Source organism: Mixophyes fleayi, chromosome 7 (genome assembly GCF_038048845.1).
Source record: "Mixophyes fleayi isolate aMixFle1 chromosome 7, aMixFle1.hap1, whole genome shotgun sequence".
NCBI classification, from domain to species: Eukaryota; Metazoa; Chordata; class Amphibia; order Anura; family Limnodynastidae; genus Mixophyes; species Mixophyes fleayi.
Genome location: NC_134408.1, coordinates 18,260,698 through 18,278,757, shown reverse-complemented (window position 1 = coordinate 18,278,757; position 18,060 = coordinate 18,260,698). Strand labels below are relative to the sequence as shown.

Genomic DNA, 18,060 nt, shown 5'->3' with positions numbered 1-18,060 from the left:
TAGGCTGCCGCTACCCTGTCCTGCATGTGAGTCAAATTGTGTGAAGTTGGGTGCTCAGAGGTACCCAGAAGGTTCAAGACTGTACCCCCCAAAGTGAGCGAGACGGAGGTGTAATAGACAAATATACCACTCACCAGGCAAATGGGGGGGGGGTCAACTATCGAATTTTACAAACTCACCTGACAGGTGAGGCCACAGGTCCGGTCACCCCTGGCTGCTTGTACTGATTAATTATATCCTTAATATTGTGTGTTGGCTGGGTATAATGCTCTGAATTGAGGGTGCTGTAATGGATGAGATCTTCCGGCCTAGGGCGGTTGGAATGACCTAAAACAAAATATGCAGACAGCAGAATTATCACTGAACACAAACTCTCTGCATTACTCCCATGTTTATAATGTTCTAATACACGGGTGATGGTAAGAAATAAATACACTGTGCATAAGACAGTGAGTTCTGATGTCACTGCATCAAAGTCCATTAGGAGAACGTGTATATTATAAGGAACTACACCCCTCCCCCTGATGTAGGTGATGAATATTAGAAGTCACCTGGGAGAAAGTGACTTGTACACAGATATCGATGATGACCAATATGGACACAAAAGACCAATTTGTAGAACTGGGTCATATAGGGACAGATCTTGTCAACAATGGGACCAGAGATTATACCCTAAGTGACACCCCATTCATCATTTTGAACCATCACAATCTGATTTGAAAACCATATTTAGAAGTGGTAGCTGAACCTTTTAGTTTTTATACAATTGCTCTTCAGGTTGAGTAAAAAGAACTGTATTGGATCGTGCGTGTGGTCATCATTTCTGATTAATCTATTAGTCTCTATTAGAGATAGAACCTACTAGACTTATATTGAAGGAAATCATCTCATTATCAATTGTAAGATGATGGTCCTATTAGGTGTCCAAAGAAGATAAACTCACCAGGTCTGGAATTAAATGAGCTCTCTCTACTGGAGGCTGTTTGTGTCCTGTAAGAAGATCCATCCACAACATTCCTCTGTGAATAAAGTAGGGATAAAAGCTTAAAAAACAACTAAACAGTGTGAATAGATCTGGCCAGTTGCTCCACTTGGCCAAAGCACGGAGCCACAAAGTCACCTTGCGACTTGACCACATGCATGGCTGGTGAAACTGGACAGGTCTGGTTGGATCTGTGAGTGCTGTAAGAAGGGGACGCACAGTCCAATGCCCCTCTTCTGATGCGCAATATTAATCTGACCATTATGGAACAGATATTGGGTCTATTGTTGGCAATGTCCGCATGTGTGAAGCACGCTCAGCGGTAAAGCTGTGGAAGAACCATTTTCACACACACAAAGGGCCTGATTTAGAATAAGCGCAAGTCCATTTGCACAACATAAAAATATGACTTAAGTAAAATTTGTCACAGTGTGCATGCAAACATCTTGTGCCCGTATTTTGAATTGAGCGTACCTTGTACTTGCGCTAACTCATGCAAGGAGAGGAAGGACCGGTGTGTTCTAGTCTAAGTTCAGTATAGCAACGGTGTGGAGGCACAAGTCAACCGTGCCCTTTACAGTTTATGTCGGTGGAGCTTTATGTATGATGACAACATAACAATCGGATGTTTTACTGTTCGTATCGATATGAGAAGAGCTTTAGATTTACCTGGACAGGAACCCCAGTCCTGGGCATTGGAGCCACTGTGGGAGTCACTCTGTAAGAACTGGTTCTGCTGGAAGGGGACTGGGGGCTGGTGGAAAGTGGGGGTTCAACAGAGGAATTGTTGATCATTTGCTGCTGGATCGCCATGGCCTGCATTGTCATCTGCTGTGCCTGGAGATGGGGATGTATAAATAACATCTGGTAAATAAAAAGTGTAGGCGAAATAGAAGACAAAACTGAGTTCCAGCCTGTACAGCTCAGATTATATTCCTATAACATTGGGAAATTAAAAAAGAACCAAAAGTGAAAACATAATATTAGATTTAGTTTATTTATTATAACCCGACTGTCACAAACACCCAGCCTGTCCCAGATACAGCAATGTGAACAGCTGGTTGTGACTGGCATCACCTTAGTCACATAACAATGAATACACCTTTTTTGCCACCACAAAAGATTTATTATGGTGCCCTTACGTTCACCAAAACCGCTTATTAATGTTTCACACTTAAATCACATACACATGTAGTATGAGCCTCCCTGGGCTTCGTAAATTCACAAAAGAATCACGGAGAACACACTAGATTAAATTTATTTAATCTGAAAAATGTTTCCAAGGCTTAGTTACAAAAATTAATAACAAGACATACAATATGTTTGCACAAATAAGTTTCAGAAAATAAAAAATAAAATAAAATCAGAAATATTACTTACTAGTTAAGACCTGGGGGTAAATGTATCAATCTGCGGGTTCTTCAACACGCGGGTGTTGAAGAACCCGCAGATTGATACATTTACCCCCTGGTGTGTGAGGGAAGACAATTGAGGAAGATGAGACATTTCAGTCTTGATAGACCCCCTCATAAAAATGCATACACTATTGTCTAAATCAGAACATTTTAAAGCTTTTTTCCACATAGCTCTCACCCCCCATAGCTGACTCAATCTCAATGCCACTCTCCTAGTGCAAGCGTCATGGATCAATGACAATCTCATGCTTCTGATTATTGCCGAGACAAGGGAGGGATCAGTGGTTCAATGCATGAGACTCCCACTCATTCATGACTCATGCAGTGGGGTGGGGCATTGACAACCTGACAACAAACTCAGCAGCGCAGTATAAGGATTATTGGGATCTGGAAAGGTAAGTAATAAACCAGATTTCACTGTGACATAATAAACTGTACTTAATATTACAATTTTACTTTTTGGGTTGGAGCTCTTTAAAGAGACACATTAATAACAAAAAACAACTTAAATCTCAATTTCAAAACCAGGTAACACATACATGTTTACTGCCAAGAATTGAGAAAGCAGCATGAACGGTCAGTCCCACTTACCAGTAACATGGCTTGCTGGTTGATGTAAGCTTGTTGCTGAGTGTACATGGTTTGTTCCAAGCCTACAGAAAGAAACCGTTTAATGTTACAGGTTGTGGCTTATTAGTCAAAATGGCAAATCCATTTCCACAACTTAGATTTATCAACTAGTCTTCCACCACCAAAACACTTATTGTTTGACCTCTAATAGGTGGTGCATGTAATAAAAGTAATGTACTGGGCCATCCAAAACCGCAGAGATCTATGTTTACAAAGATTACCCCCTAGATATGATGTTTTTTTTAAAAACAATCATCATCATCATCACCATTTATTTATATAGTACCACTGATTTTGCAGCGCTGTACAGAGAACTCATTCACATCAGTCCCTGCCCCATTGGAGCTTACAGTCTAAATTCCATAACATACACACACACACACACACACACACACACAGACAGAGAGAGAGAGAGACTAGGGTCAATTTTGATAGCAGCCAATTAACCTACTATGTTTTTGGAGTGTGGGAGGAAACCGGAGCACCTGGAGGAAACCCACACAAACACAGGGACATATAAACTCCTCACAGATAAGGCCATGGTCGAGAATTGAACTAAAGACCCAGTGATGTGAGGCAGAAGTGCTAACCACTTAGCCATCGTGATGCCCACAATTTACTACTGGGCTAAATTTACTAAACCTCCTAAAAAATGGAGGTGTTGCCTATAGCAACCAATCAGACTCTAGCTATAATTTTCTCCGCCTCCAACGCACACAACAATGGCAGCCATTTTTGACTGGGTGGTGCCTTACGCCTCAGTCACGCCATTAGTTCCTAGTGAATTGATAGCCTGTGTTCTCAACTTCTGCTGTATAGGCAACAGGCAGTGGCAGAACTGCCGTGCACTGGGGTCCATGGAGATAATGGGGCCCGCTGCATGGCAGATGCAGAGGGTCAGGGGCCCCCCCGTTTCCCTCCTCCCTGCCCACAGCTCTCTAGTTCCACATTGGTCAACAGCTGCTATTTATGGATAATTTGTTACCTAAAAACAATTTCCTGACTGATTTTTCCACAATAAACGACAGGAAACAGTAGACGTTATAATATGACAGTGAATACAGACTCACCTGGACGGTGGGATCCTTCGCCCGGCAAATTGGATTCTCCCGGAGCCTCGCTGCCGTCTCTTCCTCTGACACCTCCGCCTCCCTTCATCTTCTGGGACATTGCAGTCAGCTTTTCCAAATCCTATGGAGAGAGGACGAGAGCCAGGTAAAGAGGCCGCTGTGCGGGGATGAGCTGAAAGTGATCTGACAGAGAGCTCAGTGAGATCAGGTGACAGTCATTGTATTAAAGGGGCTCTGTCAAGGCAGCATATGTCCTGCCTACCAATAATAGCAAATGTTTCTCAAATCACCCGTTTACATCCCATAAGATTACACAATTCCCGACACATTCCAATGGACCCATTACACTGGATTTACATGACATTTTCCTACATTTAAAATTTTACTCAGATACACTATTGTGCATCGTTATGTACAGTATATTTTATTTATGTGTATTACTGCAAGTGTTCAGTACACTACAGGGTCTATGCATCAAGCTTTGATAAGTTTCCGCATCTTTTAAGTATATTTGCTGTGCATTACATGTCTAGCGAAGGAGAATGCACAGAAATCTCCTCCGTTTAGGCAAATACCGTTCAGCATCGCGGTCTAAATAGATTACTATGGGGACTGCAATGTTCTGCAATGCATCAAGCTTTGATAAGCTGTGCATTGCACGGACAGGTAACGCCATCTTGGGACGGCGTTACCGGTCATTTCCTATGGGATCCTGCTGAAGCCTCTCTGGCTTCATCAGAATCTGTTACAGAGGAAGTGCTGTGTGCATGCGGGCAGCACTTCCTGCTATCTCCGGCAGCGCTTAGCTTGAATCATGCGCTGCTGTGTGCGCTCTAGCTTGGCACATCCTTACTGTACATTGACTACACACATATACCCATCTAGCTTGGCACATCCTTACTGTACATTGACTGCACACATATACCCATCTAGCTTGGCACATCCTTACTGTACATTGACTACACACATATACCCATCTAGCTTGGCACATCCTTACTGTACATTGACTACACACATATACCCATCTAGCTTGGCACATCCTTACTGTACATTGACTACACACATATACCCATCTAGCTTGGCACGTCCTTACTGTACATTGACTACACACATATACCCATCTAGCTTGGCACGCCCTTACTGTACATTGATTACACACATATACCCATTACCCTCACCATTCCACCCCTGAAATCATAGTAAGGGTCCTTTGCGCTCAAAGACGAATTTCTGCGTTCACTTGCATATGATATGGTCCTGGGCACACACAGAGCGATTTTCCACAAAATATGGCCCTCAATGAATAATATTTCTTTACACTGACTTGCAATATTAAAACTGCTACAATGTTTCACCTGAAGCCTTCAGGAGAATTGCTGAGTTTGTAATTTTCAGTTTATTTACTTATTTTGACATGTGACAAGACAGCAGAAAACAGCAAATGTTTTTTAGGCACAAAAAAATAATAATATTGAATATACACAGATTATCCAATACATCAATACATCATTATCCAATACATCAGTCTTTCAATTATTTTTACGTAACTTAATTCCTAGGGGCATATTCAATTCCGATCCGATCCGCGGTAACGCGCGGTAACGCGGAAAATGCGCAGTACTGCCGGTAATACGGTACCGCAATAACGCGGATTGTCGTCAGCACCCTATGGGCTGCGAACGAAAATCCACGTTATTGCGGTACCGCGGATTAGGTTTGCGGCTGTTCCGGCGCGATCCCGCGGATCGGTATCGGAATTGAATATGCCCCCTAGATGGAACTTTAGTGGATTGTATGTAAGTGGATACAGTGCCTGCATTCTGCAGTGTGCAGTGAGAATACCTTGTACACTGCATATAAGAGAGATCCAGTATCTGATTGAATGAATCTAATATTCTCTATGTTATGAGAGACCTACAAAGTTCATGGATATTTGGAACCTGTATACAGCTGGGAGACCTCGGGCCTGATTCATTAAGGAAAGTAAGGCAAAAATATGAGTAAGTTGTCTACTGGACAAAACCATGTTAAAATTCAAGGGGTGCAAATTAGTTTATTATTTTGCACATAAGTTAAATACTGGCTGTTTTTTCATGTAACACACAAATATTTGATAGCTTTAATTTTACACTGAAATTTAAAGTTGATCTAGGACATGCCCTACCCCAACTATAAGTCTTTCCCCACACTTTAAATTTACCTCTAATGCAACATGGTTTTGCCAAGGTGCAAAGTTACTCATTTTTTTTGCTTTCCTTTCCTTAATGAATCAGGCCCAGTATATTTAAGTTCCTATTACTTTCTAACAATGAAGCTTGGATAGGGAAAGGTTCAAAAACGGCATTTAGCCCAACTACGCTGTATCATAGGGCGACAAGAGATACCTCGTTGATCGGTCCTGTGTTCATGGTTTCACAAGGAATTACTTGTTGCCTTCTCTATCTGCACAAGCAAACGTTGCTGTAAAATACACCAATGAGGAAACAAACAAACAGATATCTGTCACTGACCAATCTGATCAGGTTTTTATCAGGATTGATGGTCAAAGGCGACAAAACTGCTGACCTGATCTCTCAGTGTGTGGTCAGCGACTAATGCGACCTGGTTAGTGGGGCAATTGTGGGGCTTTCTTACCCCATTCCCGTAGGACAGTACAGGGTCAAACAGGCTGTCCAGGTAATGATCCATGCCTTTCTGAGAGGGCGGCTCACTGAAAGTGTCCGATTCTGCTGGAATAAAACACATTGATGCATCATTCGCCAGCCCGAATGTCTAGCCTAAGGTCTAAGGGCTGGATTTACTAAACTGCAGGTTTGTGGAGATGTTGCCTATAGCAACCAATCAGATTCTAGCTGTCATTTATTTAGTACATTCAACAAAATGACAGCTAGAATCTGATTGGTTGCCATAGGCAACATCTCTACTTTTTCAAACCCACAGTTTAGTAAATATATCCCATAGGGTTACATGATTGGTTTGTATGTACCCCCTTTAATAAATATACATTGTTCTATCTTTCTGTCTCTCTTCTGTGTTTTTTAACCAACGCCTTTTAAATACCACCCTGGAAGAGTTGTTTTAGTTTATTTGCCCATGGCTGTGACACAAAAAACGCTCTGTGGATAGCAAGGTATGGTATCCAAGGCGCGGAGCAGAGCTGTGGCATATCCAAGACCAACAAAAATGAACAACCCTGCTATTTAGATATAGGCCTTGGTGAAAAAAACAAAAGAGATACAGAAAAATAAAGTAAAAATGGCAGGAAGGCATGTATACATCAAAGTCCACTATTGAGCATCAATATAATTGTTTGCCTAAATATCAAGTATTCTATCCGATTCATTATCTGGATGTACTGAAAAATAAATTAAAAGTGCGTTAGGGATAGATTTGTCAAGACTTCAAGGAAAAGTGGAGGTGTTGTCCATAACAGCCAATCAGATTCTAGTGATCATTTTATAGAATGTACTGTATACATGATAGAGCTAGAATCTGATTGGTTGCTATGGCAACTCATTCACTTTCTCTTTTTAGAGTGTTTGATAAATCTGCCCCTTATTGCAGTTTCCTGGGCCCTACACTTACCATGGCTGTAATAACCTTCTGAATCGGGCACACCTTGAGGTGGTAAAGAGGGGGCTTTCATCATGGGTGGGGGTGGGACCCCTTCATCCACGTCGGATCCATTCCCAAACACTCTATGAATACAATGAGATAAGCACTCGCACATCAAACTCGGACAATGTCAGCAGAAAGTAGGAAGGGTCTTAGTTAGTTATCCACATTGTGTTACACACAGAGGCGTGTCGGTCAGTCTGGACGTAGTAAGATACCTACGCACTGCGTTGGTCAATACACTCATATGCCGCTTCTGAAGTGATGAAGTAAGACTTCTGTTTGGGAAATTCTCTGGGCAATTCCACATCAGATATCAGATCCAGGACATAATCGTGGCCAGCCAGCTCCGACCAATGACCGCCGTCCTTTATAGACACCGACCAGCCCCTCCAGCCCTCAGTCACCCCCCTAAGGAGAGAGGACAGGGGTATTGTATTAGAAATCCTGAAACCAATAGCTACAAATCACAGTCTGCATTAAAGGGCACCTGCCGCCTAGACACAATGGAGGCAGACATTTTTGGGCTAAACCAATATTCAAATGAAGCCTGTCCATTCACTAGGAACAAATGACATCACCAAGACACCATCCTGGTGAAAGACACTGCCTCGAATTCAATCATTTGTCTACAATTTTAAATGAGTGCAGTACCTTCTAGTAGCCTGTAGATGGGGGTATTGTGACAACAACATCTCACAGCAGACCACAATATAAAAATAACTTTGTATGGCATGAGCAATAATGATGGATATAAATCAGTCTCTGCATTTACTAAATACTGAACATTACACATCCCTAAAAGACACTGGATTGTCTTCATAAGTCTACCTGTGTCTGAGGACGTCCCCTGCTATCTCCTCTCCATCAGTCCATGAATGGATGGGACACAAAATCATTGTACCTAGAGAGACAGGAAGATAACGGTGGTTTATAATGAAGATTAATGACATCAGCAAGTGACCTGACTCTGATAATCTAGGCAGATCTATGAAATTGCTAGTAAAATGGAGACTTGGGGGTAAATGTATCAAGCTGAGAGTTTTCCGGCGGGTTTGAAAAACCAATCAGATTCTAACTATCATTTATTTAGTACATTCTACTAGGGATGAGCGCGCTCGGATTTCTGAAATCCGAGCCCACCCGAACGTTGCGGATCCGAGTCGGATCCGAGACAGATCCGGGTATTGGCGCCAAATTCAAAAGTGAAACTGAGGCTCTGACTCATAATCCCGTTGTCGGATCTCGCGATACTCGGATCCTATAAATTCCCCGCTAGTCGCCGCCATCTTCACTCGGGCATTGATCAGGGTAGAGGGAGGGTGTGTTAGGTGGTCCTCTGTGCTGTTTAGTTCTGTGCTGTTTAGTTCTGTGCTGTTTAGTGCTGTGCTGTTTAGTGCTGTGCTGTGCTGTGCTGTGCTGTGTTCTGCAGTATCAGTCCAGTGGTGCTGTGTGCTGTGCTCTGTCCTTCTGAGGTCAGTGGTGCTGCTGGGTCCTGTGCTGTGTCCTGTTCAGTCCAGTGGTGCTGTGTCCTGTGCTCTGTGCTTCTAAGGGCATAGTTATTTCCCCAATATTCCCCTGTGTTTAAAAAAATAAAAAAAAGTTTTTTTTATAAAATACCAAAAACTACTTTAATATTTTTTAATTACCACAAAATTTTCACAACCAATCCTGCAGTATAAGCCCATTGGTACTGCAATATTACCAAGTTCACACATTCAGCAGTAAAAGTCCAGTGGTACTGCAATATTACAAAGTTTACACATTCTGCAGTATCAGTCCAGTGGTGCTGTGTCCTGTGCTCTGTCCTGCTGAGTTCCGTAGTGCTGCTGGGTCCTGTGCCGTGTCCTGTTCAGTCCAGTGGTGCTGTGTCCTGTGCTCTGTGCTTCTAAGGGCATAGTTATTTCCCCATTATTCCCAAGTTTGTAAAAAATAAAAAAAAAGTAAAAAAAAATAAAAAAATTAAAAAAAAAAAAAAATATATAATAATTATAACCAAATTTGCAAAACCAATCCAGCATTATAAGTCCATTGGTACTGCAATATTACCAAGTTCACACATTCAGCAGTAAAAGTCCAGTGGTACTGCAATATTACAAAGTTTACACATTCTGCAGTATCAGTCCAGTGGTGCTGTGTCCTGTGCTCTGTCCTGCTGAGTTCCGTAGTGCTGCTGGGTCCTGTGCCGTGTCCTGTTCAGTCCAGTGGTGCTGTGTCCTGTGCTCTGTGCTTCTAAGGGCATAGTTATTTCCCCATTATTCCCAAGTTTGTAAAAAATAAAAAAAAAGTAAAAAAAAATAAAAAATTAAAAAAAAAAAAAATATATATAATAATTATAACCAAATTTGCAAAACCAATCCAGCATTATAAGTCCATTGGTACTGCAATATTACCAAGTTCACACATTCAGCAGTAAAAGTCCAGTGGTACTGCAATATTACAAAGTTTACACATTCTGCAGTATCAGTCCAGTGGTGCTGTGTCCTGTGCTCTGTCCTGCTGAGTTCCGTAGTGCTGCTGGGTCCTGTGCCGTGTCCTGTTCAGTCCAGTGGTGCTGTGTCCTGTGCTCTGTGCTTCTAAGGGCATAGTTATTTCCCCATTATTCCCAAGTTTGTAAAAAATAAAAAAAAAGTAAAAAAAAATAAAAAATTTAAAAAAAAAAAAATATATATAATAATTATAACCAAATTTGCAAAACCAATCCAGCATTATAAGTCCATTGGTACTGCAATATTACCAAGTTCACACATTCTGCAGTATCTTGTGCTACATATAATGGAGACCAAAAATTTGGAGGATAAAGTAGGGAAAGATCAAGACCCACTTCCTCCTAATGCTGAAGCTGCTGCCACTAGTCATGACATAGACGATGAAATGCCATCAACGTCGTCTTCCAAGCCCGATGCCCAATCTCGTAGTACCGGGCATGTAAAATCCAAAAAGCCCAAGTTAAGAAAAAGTAGCAAAAAGAGAAACTTAAAATCATCTGAGGAGAAACGTAAAGTTGCCAATATGCCATTTACGACACGGAGTGGCAAGGAACGGCTTAGGCCCTGGCCCGTGTTCATGACTAGTGGTTCAGCTTCACCCACGGATCTTAGCCCTCCTCCTCCTCCCCCCCCCTACAAAAAATTGAAGAGAGTTATGCTGTCAGCAACAAAACAGCAAACAACTCTGCCTTCTAAAGAGAAATTATCACAAATCCCCAAGGCGAGTCCAAGCGTGTTGGTGGTTGTCAAGCCTGACCTTCCCATCACTGTACGGGAAGAGGTGGCTCGGGAGGAGGCTATTGATGATGTAGCTGGCGCTGTGGAGGAACTTGATGATGAGGATGGTGATGTGGTTATTGTAAATGAGGCACCAGGGGGGGAAACAGCTGATGTCCATGGGATGAAAAAGCCCATCGTCATGCCTGGTCAGAAGACCAAAAAATGCACCTCTTCGGTCTGGAGTTATTTTTATCCAAATCCAGACAACCAATGTATGGCAATATGTAGCTTATGTAAAGCTCAAATAAGCAGGGGTAAGGATCTTGCCCACCTAGGAACATCCTCCCTTATACGTCACCTGAATAACCTTCATAGTTCAGTGGTTAGTTCAGGAACTGGGGCTAGGACCCTCATCGGTACAGGGACACCTAAATCCCGTGGTCCAGTTGGATACACACCAGCAACACCCTCCTCGTCAACTTCCTCCACAATCTCCATCAGATTCAGTCCTGCAGCCCAAGTCACCAGCCAGACTGAGTCCTCCTCAATACGGGATTCATCCGAGGAATCCTGCAGCGGTACGCCTACTACTGCCACTGCTGCTGTTGCTGCTGTTAGTCGGTCATCTTCCCAGAGGGGAAGTCGTAAGACCGCTAAGTCTTTCACCAAACAATTGACCGTCCAACAGTCGTTTGCCATGACCACCAAATACGATAGTAGTCACCCTATTGCAAAGCGTATAACTGCGGCTGTAACTGCAATGTTGGTGTTAGACGTGCGCCCGGTGTCCGCCATCAGTGGAGTGGGATTTAGAGGGTTGATGGAGGTATTGTGTCCCCGGTACCAAATCCCCTCGAGATTCCACTTCACTAGGCAGGCGATACCAAAAATGTACAGAGAAGTACGATCAAGTGTCCTCAGTGCTCTTAAAAATGCGGTTGTACCCACTGTCCACTTAACCACGGACATGTGGACAAGTGGTTCTGGGCAAACGAAGGACTATATGACTGTGACAGCCCACTGGGTAGATGCATCCCCTTCCGCAGCAACAGCAACAGCTGCATCAGTAGCAGCATCTACAAAATGGCTGCTCATGCAAAGGCAGGCAACATTGTGCATTACAGGCTTTAATAAGAGGCACAACGCTGCCAACATATTAGAGAAAATGAGGGAAATTATCTCCCAGTGGCTTACCCCACTTAGACTCTCATGGGGATTTGTGGTGTCAGACAATGCCAGTAACATTGTGCGGGCATTAAATATGGGCAATTTCCAGCACGTCCCATGTTTTGCCCACACCATTAATTTGGTGGTGCAGCATTACCTCAAGAGTGACAGGGGTGTGCAGGAGATGCTTGCGGTGGCCCGCAAAATTGCTGGACACTTTCGGCATTCAGCCAGTGCCTACCGCAGACTAGAGGCACATCAGAAAAGCTTGAACCTGCCCTGCCATCACCTCAAACAAGAGGTTGTGACGCGCTGGAACTCCACCCTCTATATGCTGCAGAGGATGGAGGAGCAGCAAAAGGCCATTCAGGCCTACACAGCCACCTACGACATAGGCAAAGGAGTGGGGATGCGCCTGAGTCAAGCGCAGTGGAGACTGATTTCCGTGTTGTGCAAGGTTCTGCAGCCATTTGAACTTGCCACACGAGAAGTCAGTTCCGACACTGCCAGCTTGAGTCAGGTCATTCCCCTGATCAGGCTGTTGCAGAAGCAGCTGGAGAAAGTGAGGGAGGAGCTGGTAAGCCATTGCGATTACAGCAAGCATGTAGCTCTTGTGGATGTAGCCCTTCGTACGCTTTGCCAGGATCCGAGGGTGGTCACTCTTTTAAAGTCAGAGGAATACATTCTGGCCACCGTGCTCGATCCTCGGTTTAAAGCGTATGTTGTGTCTCTGTTTCCGGCGGACACAAATCTACAGCGGTGCAAAGACCTGCTGGTCAGGAGATTGTCCTCTGAAGAGGACCGTGACATGCCAACAGCTCCACCCTCATTTTCTTCCACATCTATGGCTGCGAGGAAAAAGCTCAGTTTTCCCAAAAGAGGCACTGGCGGGGATGCTGATAACATCTGGTCCGGACTGAAGGACCTGCCAACCATTGCAGACATGTCTACTCTCGCTGCATTGGATGCTGTCACAATAGAAAAAATTGTGGATGATTACTTTGCTGACACCATCCAAGTAGACATGTCAGACAGTCCATATTGTTACTGGCAGGAAAAAAAGGCAGTTTGGAAGCCCCTGTACAAACTGGCTCTATTTTACCTGAGTTGTCCCCCCTCCAGTGTGTACTCGGAAAGAGTTTTTAGTGCAGCGGGGAACCTGGTCAGTGAGCGGCGAAGGAGGTTGCTTCCTCACAACGTTGAAAAAATGATGTTTATAAAAATGAATAATCAATTCCTCAATGAAGTACAGCACTGCCCTCCAGATACTACAGAGGGACCTGTGGTTGTGGAGTCCAGCGGGGACGAATTGATAATGTGTGATGAGGAGGAAGTAGACACTGTAGGGGGAGAGGAATCAGAGGTTGAGGATGAGGACGACATCTTGCCTCAGTAGAGCCTGTTTAGTCTGTACAGGGAGAGATGAATAGCTTTTTTGGTGTGGGGGCCCAAACAAACCAATCATTTCAGTCAAAGTTGTTTGGTAGGCCCTGTCGCTGAAATGATTGGTTTGTTAAAGTGTGCATGTCCTATTTCAACAGCAGACCTCTCAACTGCAGCTCATCCCTCCTCTGCGGGGATAATGTCTCCTGTGCTCTGACACGTCACTCTGTGTACTCTCAGCCTCAGGATCTGACACTACAGCTACCATGCCTCTTGTAGCAGCCCTCACTCCAGGGCCTCTTCCATGTGCAGTGTCCCCCTCTCTCTTGGGTTCACTATAGTGGCATGGAGTTCTCCCCCTCATCCAGGGCACACATTCCTTGCCCTGGCTCAGTCACCACGCTCAGACTTCCAGGCAATGCTGGGGGAGCCTGGGAGCTTCCACCCCAGGTCCCCAGCTACAACTCTCCTCTCCTGTGTCTTCTCTCTCTTTCTGACACTTGAAAGATCGTGCCTTTAAATGAAAAAGTCAGTCTTGATTGCACGACTATGTGCAAGTGCAACAGGGACATTTTTTTGGGTTTACAAAGTCAAACAGTAACACTACGACCCTGTCTGTCTGGGGTCTGTCAATGACGAATTGTCTGGAGCATGTTTTGAGGAGGTATTGTGGCCCCGGTATCAAATTGGGTACCGGGGCCACCCCACTATGCAGTCCAGATACTTGTTTGGTGGAATTCCGACACGTGGAGGGTTTTTTAATTATATTGTGGCCTCGGTACCAAATTGTGTACCGGGGCCACCACACTACGCAGTCAAGATACTTGTTTGGTGGAATTCAGACCAGTTGAGGGTTTTATTATTATATTGTGTGGACCACTCTATCTATACCACACTACAACTCTATACCACTCTATTTCCTACTTTAATTCTATTTAATTCTATTTCCTACTTTAATTCTATTACTAATTAATTAACATAAAGAGGAACCAAAAAAACCAATTTTACCAAAAGTATAATATGACTTAGACTTACAAACACTACACTTGAAAGATCGTGCCTTTAAATGAAAAAGTAAGTCTTCATTGCACGACTATGTGCAACAGGGACAGTTTTTTTCTTACAAAGTCAACTAATAACACTTGGACCCTGTCTGTCTTTAACATACTTAATGGGATCTCAATGACGAATTGTCTGTAGCATGTTTGGAGGAGGTATTGTGGCCCCGGTATCAAGTTGGGTACCGGGGCCACCCCACTACGCAGTCCAGATACTTGTTTGGTGGAATTCTGACACGTGGAGGGTGTATTTATTTTATTGTGGCCCCGGTATCAAGTTGGGTACCGGGGCCACCCCACTACGCAGTCCAGATACTTGTTTGGTGGAATTCTGACACGTGGAGGGTGTATTTATTTTATTGTGGCCCCGGTATCAAGTTGGGTACCGGGGCCACCCCACTACGCAGTCCAGATACTTGTTTGGTGGAATTCTGACACGTGGAGGGTGTATTTATTTTATTGTGGCCCCGGTATCAAGTTGGGTACCGGGGCCACCCCACTACGCAGTCCAGATACTTGTTTGGTGGAATTCTGACACGTGGAGGGTGTATTTATTTTATTGTGGCCCCGGTATCAAGTTGGGTACCGGGGCCACCCCACTACGCAGTCCAGATACTTGTTTGGTGGAATTCTGACACGTGGAGGGTGTATTTATTTTATTGTGGCCCCGGTATCAAGTTGGGTACCGGGGCCACCCCACTACGCAGTCCAGATACTTGTTTGGTGGAATTCTGACACGTGGAGGGTGTATTTATTTTATTGTGGCCCCGGTACCAAATTGTGTACCGGGGCCACCACACTACGCAGTCAAGATAGATAGATGCGTATCATAGATAAAGTACATTCAGTGGTGTGGGGCAAATTGAAAAATATTCAAAATGCACTGACATTATCAAAAACAAGAGGTTGTCACATGCTAAAACTCCAACATGTATATGATGGAGAGGATGGAGGAGCAGCCGTATGTGTAGTGTAATGCAGACCTGTTGAAGGTTTTTTATATATTTTATTGTGGTGCCCAGTGCCCACTCCTCTACGCAGTCCAGGTACATTTATTGGTGCGAATCAAACAAGTTGATGGTTTTCTTATTATATATATTGTGGTGACCCACTCCTCTACGCAGTCCAGGTACATTTATTGGTGCGAATCAAACAAGTTGATGGTTTTCTTATTATATATATTGTGGTGACCCACTCCTCTACGCAGTCCAGGTACATTTATTGGTGCGATTCATAAAAGTTCAGGGTTTTTAAGATATTGTGGTGACCCACTCCTCTACGCAGTCCAGGTACATTTATTGGTGCGATTCATAAAAGTTCAGGGTTTTTAATATATTGTGGTGACCCACTCCTCTACGCAGTCCAGGTACATTTATTGGTGCGAATCAAACAAGTTGATGGTTTTCTTATTATATATATTGTGGTGACCCACTCCTCTACGCAGTCCAGGTACATTTATTGGTGCGATTCATAAAAGTTCAGGGTTTTTAAGATATTGTGGTGACCCACTCCTCTACGCAGTCCAGGTACATTTATTGGTGCGAATCAAACAAGTTGATGGTTTTCTTATTATATATATTGTGGTGACCCACTCCTCTACGCAGTCCAGGTACATTTATTGGTGCGATTCATAAAAGTTCAGGGTTTTTAATATATTGTGGTGACCCACTCCTCTACGCAGTCCAGGTACATTTATTGGTGCGAATCAAACCAGTTGATGGTTTTCTTATTATATATATTGTGGTGACCCACTCCTCTACGCAGTCCAGGTACATTTATTGGTGCGATTCATAAAAGTTCAGGGTTTTTAATATATTGTGGTGACCCACTCCTCTACGCAGTCCAGGTACATTTATTGGTGCGAATCAAACAAGTTGATGGTTTTCTTATTATATATATTGTGGTGACCCACTCCTCTACGCAGTCCAGGTACATTTATTGGTGCGATTCATAAAAGTTCAGGGTTTTTAAGATATTGTGGTGACCCACTCCTCTACGCAGTCCAGGTACATTTATTGGTGCGAATCAAACAAGTTGATGGTTTTCTTATTATATATATTGTGGTGACCCACTCCTCTACGCAGTCCAGGTACATTTATTGGTGCGATTCATAAAAGTTCAGGGTTTTTAATATATTGTGGTGACCCACTCCTCTACGCAGTCCAGGTACATTTATTGGTGCGAATCAAACCAGTTGATGGTTTTCTTATTATATATATTGTGGTGACCCACTCCTCTACGCAGTCCAGGTACATTTATTGGTGCGATTCATAAAAGTTCAGGGTTTTTAATATATTGTGGTGACCCACTCCTCTACGCAGTCCAGGTACAATTATTGGTGCGAATCATAAAAGTTCAGGGTTTTTAATATATATTGTGGTGACCCACTCCTCTACGCAGTCCAGAAAGATACCTTGTTGCAACGTTTTGGACTAATAACTATATTGTGAGGTGTTCAGAATACACTGTAAATTAGTGGAAATGCTTGTTATTGAATGTTATTGAGGTTAATAATAGCCTAGGAGTGAAAATAAGCCCAAAAACTTGATTTTTAAACTTTTTATGTTTTTTTCAAAAAAAATCCGAATCCAATACCTTAAATCCGAACCGAGACCTTTCGTCAAGTGTTTTGCGAGACAAATCCGAACCTCAAAAATAACGAAAATCCGGATCCAAAACACAAAACACGAGACCTCAAAAGTCGCCGGTGCACATCCCTACATTCTACAAAATGACAGCTAGAATCTGATTGGTTGCTATAGGCAACATCTCCATTTTTCAAACCTGCCAGAAAACTCTCAGCTTGATACATTTACCCCTTGGAGTGGTCAGTGCCCTGCTGTTATGGAAGGCTTTAATGTTCCACCCTATACTGTGGCTCCCTCTGGTCCCAAACACACTCTACATTTGGGATACAATTGAAATGTACCCACAAAGCTCTGCAAAAGGTGTCAGATCTTTATAATGGGTGTACTAAATCTCTTAAAGCATTTTTTTTGTCTTCTTACAACTCAATTACACAGTGCCCCATGCTTGGAGGGGGGTTTCCAGGCACTAGGAACCCCCCCCCCCTCGGTTTGCCTATGATGTATTATATCGTTCTTATTGTATTACTTATATCCCGGTGTAACATACCATCAAAGCAATGGATATCCAGAGCCATATTGGCTCTCTCCCTGCTCGCCGTCCACTCCAGTAAACAAGGAGGGAAGGTCCTCGCTGTTTCAGACCCCTGCTGGGATTTCTGTATTGCCAGGACCAGTTTATGTTGGCATACTGGTTTATACCCGTTGTAGGCATAGTCCGAAACATACCTGGGAAAACACACATTATTGATGGAGAATTTCTGATCACTTTGTGTTACCGTAGATAGGAAGGTAATGTATTTTGTAAATAAAAAAAAACAAACAAAACATCATTAGAACCCTATTTGTGCCATTTGCGGCATCATTATACTGCATCTTGGAATATATTAAATATCAAATTCAGGTTTATACATTTCTGCTATATTATACTCTGTTCCAATGTACG

The 18,060-nt window shown here is 43.2% G+C and overlaps 1 protein-coding gene across 1 annotated transcript in view; it reads right to left on the bottom strand.

The window, feature by feature from the left end:
• The window catches only part of MYO15A (myosin XVA), a 94,217-nt gene that overhangs the window by 29,603 nt on the left and 46,554 nt on the right, over nucleotides 1–18,060 (bottom strand). The window contains exons 31-40 of the mRNA XM_075181317.1: nucleotides 17,665–17,843; nucleotides 8,544–8,616; nucleotides 7,935–8,123; nucleotides 7,683–7,795; nucleotides 6,732–6,826; nucleotides 4,098–4,218; nucleotides 2,989–3,050; nucleotides 1,652–1,819; nucleotides 944–1,019; nucleotides 180–327 (exon numbers count right to left, since the gene is read on the bottom strand). Coding sequence (XP_075037418.1) covers nucleotides 180–327; nucleotides 944–1,019; nucleotides 1,652–1,819; nucleotides 2,989–3,050; nucleotides 4,098–4,218; nucleotides 6,732–6,826; nucleotides 7,683–7,795; nucleotides 7,935–8,123; nucleotides 8,544–8,616; nucleotides 17,665–17,843 — 1,224 coding nt within the window. The remainder of the gene's footprint in view (nucleotides 1–179; nucleotides 328–943; nucleotides 1,020–1,651; nucleotides 1,820–2,988; nucleotides 3,051–4,097; nucleotides 4,219–6,731; nucleotides 6,827–7,682; nucleotides 7,796–7,934; nucleotides 8,124–8,543; nucleotides 8,617–17,664; nucleotides 17,844–18,060) is intronic.